The sequence below is a fragment of the Belonocnema kinseyi genome, chromosome 8 (genome assembly GCF_010883055.1).
Source record: "Belonocnema kinseyi isolate 2016_QV_RU_SX_M_011 chromosome 8, B_treatae_v1, whole genome shotgun sequence".
In the NCBI taxonomy this organism is placed as follows: Eukaryota; Metazoa; Arthropoda; class Insecta; order Hymenoptera; family Cynipidae; genus Belonocnema; species Belonocnema kinseyi.
In genome coordinates, this window is record NC_046664.1 from 68,955,131 (window position 1) to 68,956,838 (window position 1,708).

Sequence of the window (1,708 nt, forward strand, 5' to 3'; positions counted from 1 at the left end):
AACTTCTTAGAAATTTTATAAAATCACTTGGAATATTTTAAAATATCCTAAAAACTTATGATCCTATAAAATAGTTTCATATCTTCCGAAAATTTTTAAAGCTCTATAAAAATGTTAAAATCTCTTAAAATTATTCAAATCCTTGGAAATTCTTTTACCATATTTAAATCTCTTAAAAATGCTTCTTTTAATACACTATAATAGTACACATCTTTTGAGAACCTTTGAAAATTTGTAAAGCTCATTAAAGGTATGTACCCTAAAATATTTAAAATCCTTTGCAACTTCTTAAAGCTCTTTAAAGAACTTTAGAGTTTAAATTTGTTGATTTCATTGACCTGGAAAAATGTTTACGAACCGGGAAATGGCCGGGATTCGTTGAGCTTTTCCTGAAATTATGAAAATGTTGATCCAACACTCTATTCTTGTTATAGCTGGACGTGAAAGAAGCGCCAGAGGTGCCAATTGAGCATCCTCAATGGGACATGTCTGACGAGGAATCGGCAGAGGACGAGAACGCCGCCGACGAACATTCCGAGTTCACAACCGACGAGGACATCAGTGACAATGAATAAATTAACAAATAAATAAATTATTAACTAGAATTCGTCGGGATTCAAATGTGATTGGGAGTTTCCATTTGGAGAGTGTGGATTTTTATGTTTCTACTCCTGATATTAGACTGCAAGGGTGTTTTCTATGTCGAACAATAGTGCATAATTTGTGCATAATAATATGTGAGAGTAGTGCAGTAATATATTTACAGAACTTCGCAGTGAGGAAGGTCATTAATCGTAAATGAAGAATATGATATTTATTTTAACATTGTTGCTCGATTATTGATCCTAGAAACTATCTGTGCACAACTTTTTAATAAAATGAAATTGTCTATACGTTTAAATTATGCGACTTTTTTCAATTTTTTGTAAAATTAATATTCTCGAAAAATAATTACGCTTTTAGGACAAACCCGGGCCTCGGATTCACCATAATATTTTAATTATTTCACACTTTTTTTTAGTGATTACACTAGTTTGCCATTACATCAATTTTGAGTTTTCATTCAAGAGAACAAATTTTGAATTAAAAAAACGAACTTTGCACAGAATAGTTTAATTTAATATCAAATAGTTGAATTTTTTGATCAAATTGTTGAATTTTTAAGCCAAAAAGATAAATTTTCTACAAAACAGTTAAAGTTTCTACGGAAAAGATTAATTCTCTGCAAAATACATCAATTCTTAACTAAATAATTGATTTTTCAACGAAAAAAGATGAATTCTCAGAAAATTAATTATCAATAAAAACATAAAAGATATTTTCTACTAAAAAATATGAATTTTCAACAATTACATAAATTGCATAAATTTTTAACTAAATAGTTTTATACGTGGATGTGATGTTAGTCCAAATTTAACGTGATCAATTTTTTGTTTATATTATTTTAACTTTTAAATATTTTCAAACCAATATTTGAATTTTTTCATTCAAAAGAACTAATTTTCAATAAAAAAACTAACTTTGTACAAAACAGTTTAATTTTATACACAATAGGTGAATTTTGTATTCAAATCGTTGTTTTTTCAAACCAAAAAGATGAATTTTCTATAAAACAGTTAAAATTTCAACCAAAAAGAAGTGTTCTCTACAAAATACATCAATTTTTAACTAAATAGTTGATTTTTCAGCGAAAAAAGATGAATTCTCA

The 1,708-nt window shown here is 27.3% G+C and overlaps 1 protein-coding gene across 1 annotated transcript in view; it reads left to right on the forward strand.

Moving 5' to 3' along the window:
- The window catches only part of LOC117177690 (translocation protein SEC63 homolog), a 37,123-nt gene extending 36,222 nt beyond the window's left edge, over window positions 1-901 (forward strand). Inside the window, exon 12 of the mRNA XM_033368545.1 lies at window positions 435-901. Coding sequence (XP_033224436.1) covers window positions 435-575 — 141 coding nt within the window. The 3' untranslated portion in view covers window positions 576-901. The remainder of the gene's footprint in view (window positions 1-434) is intronic.
- Window positions 902-1,708: the final 807 nt, after the last annotated feature.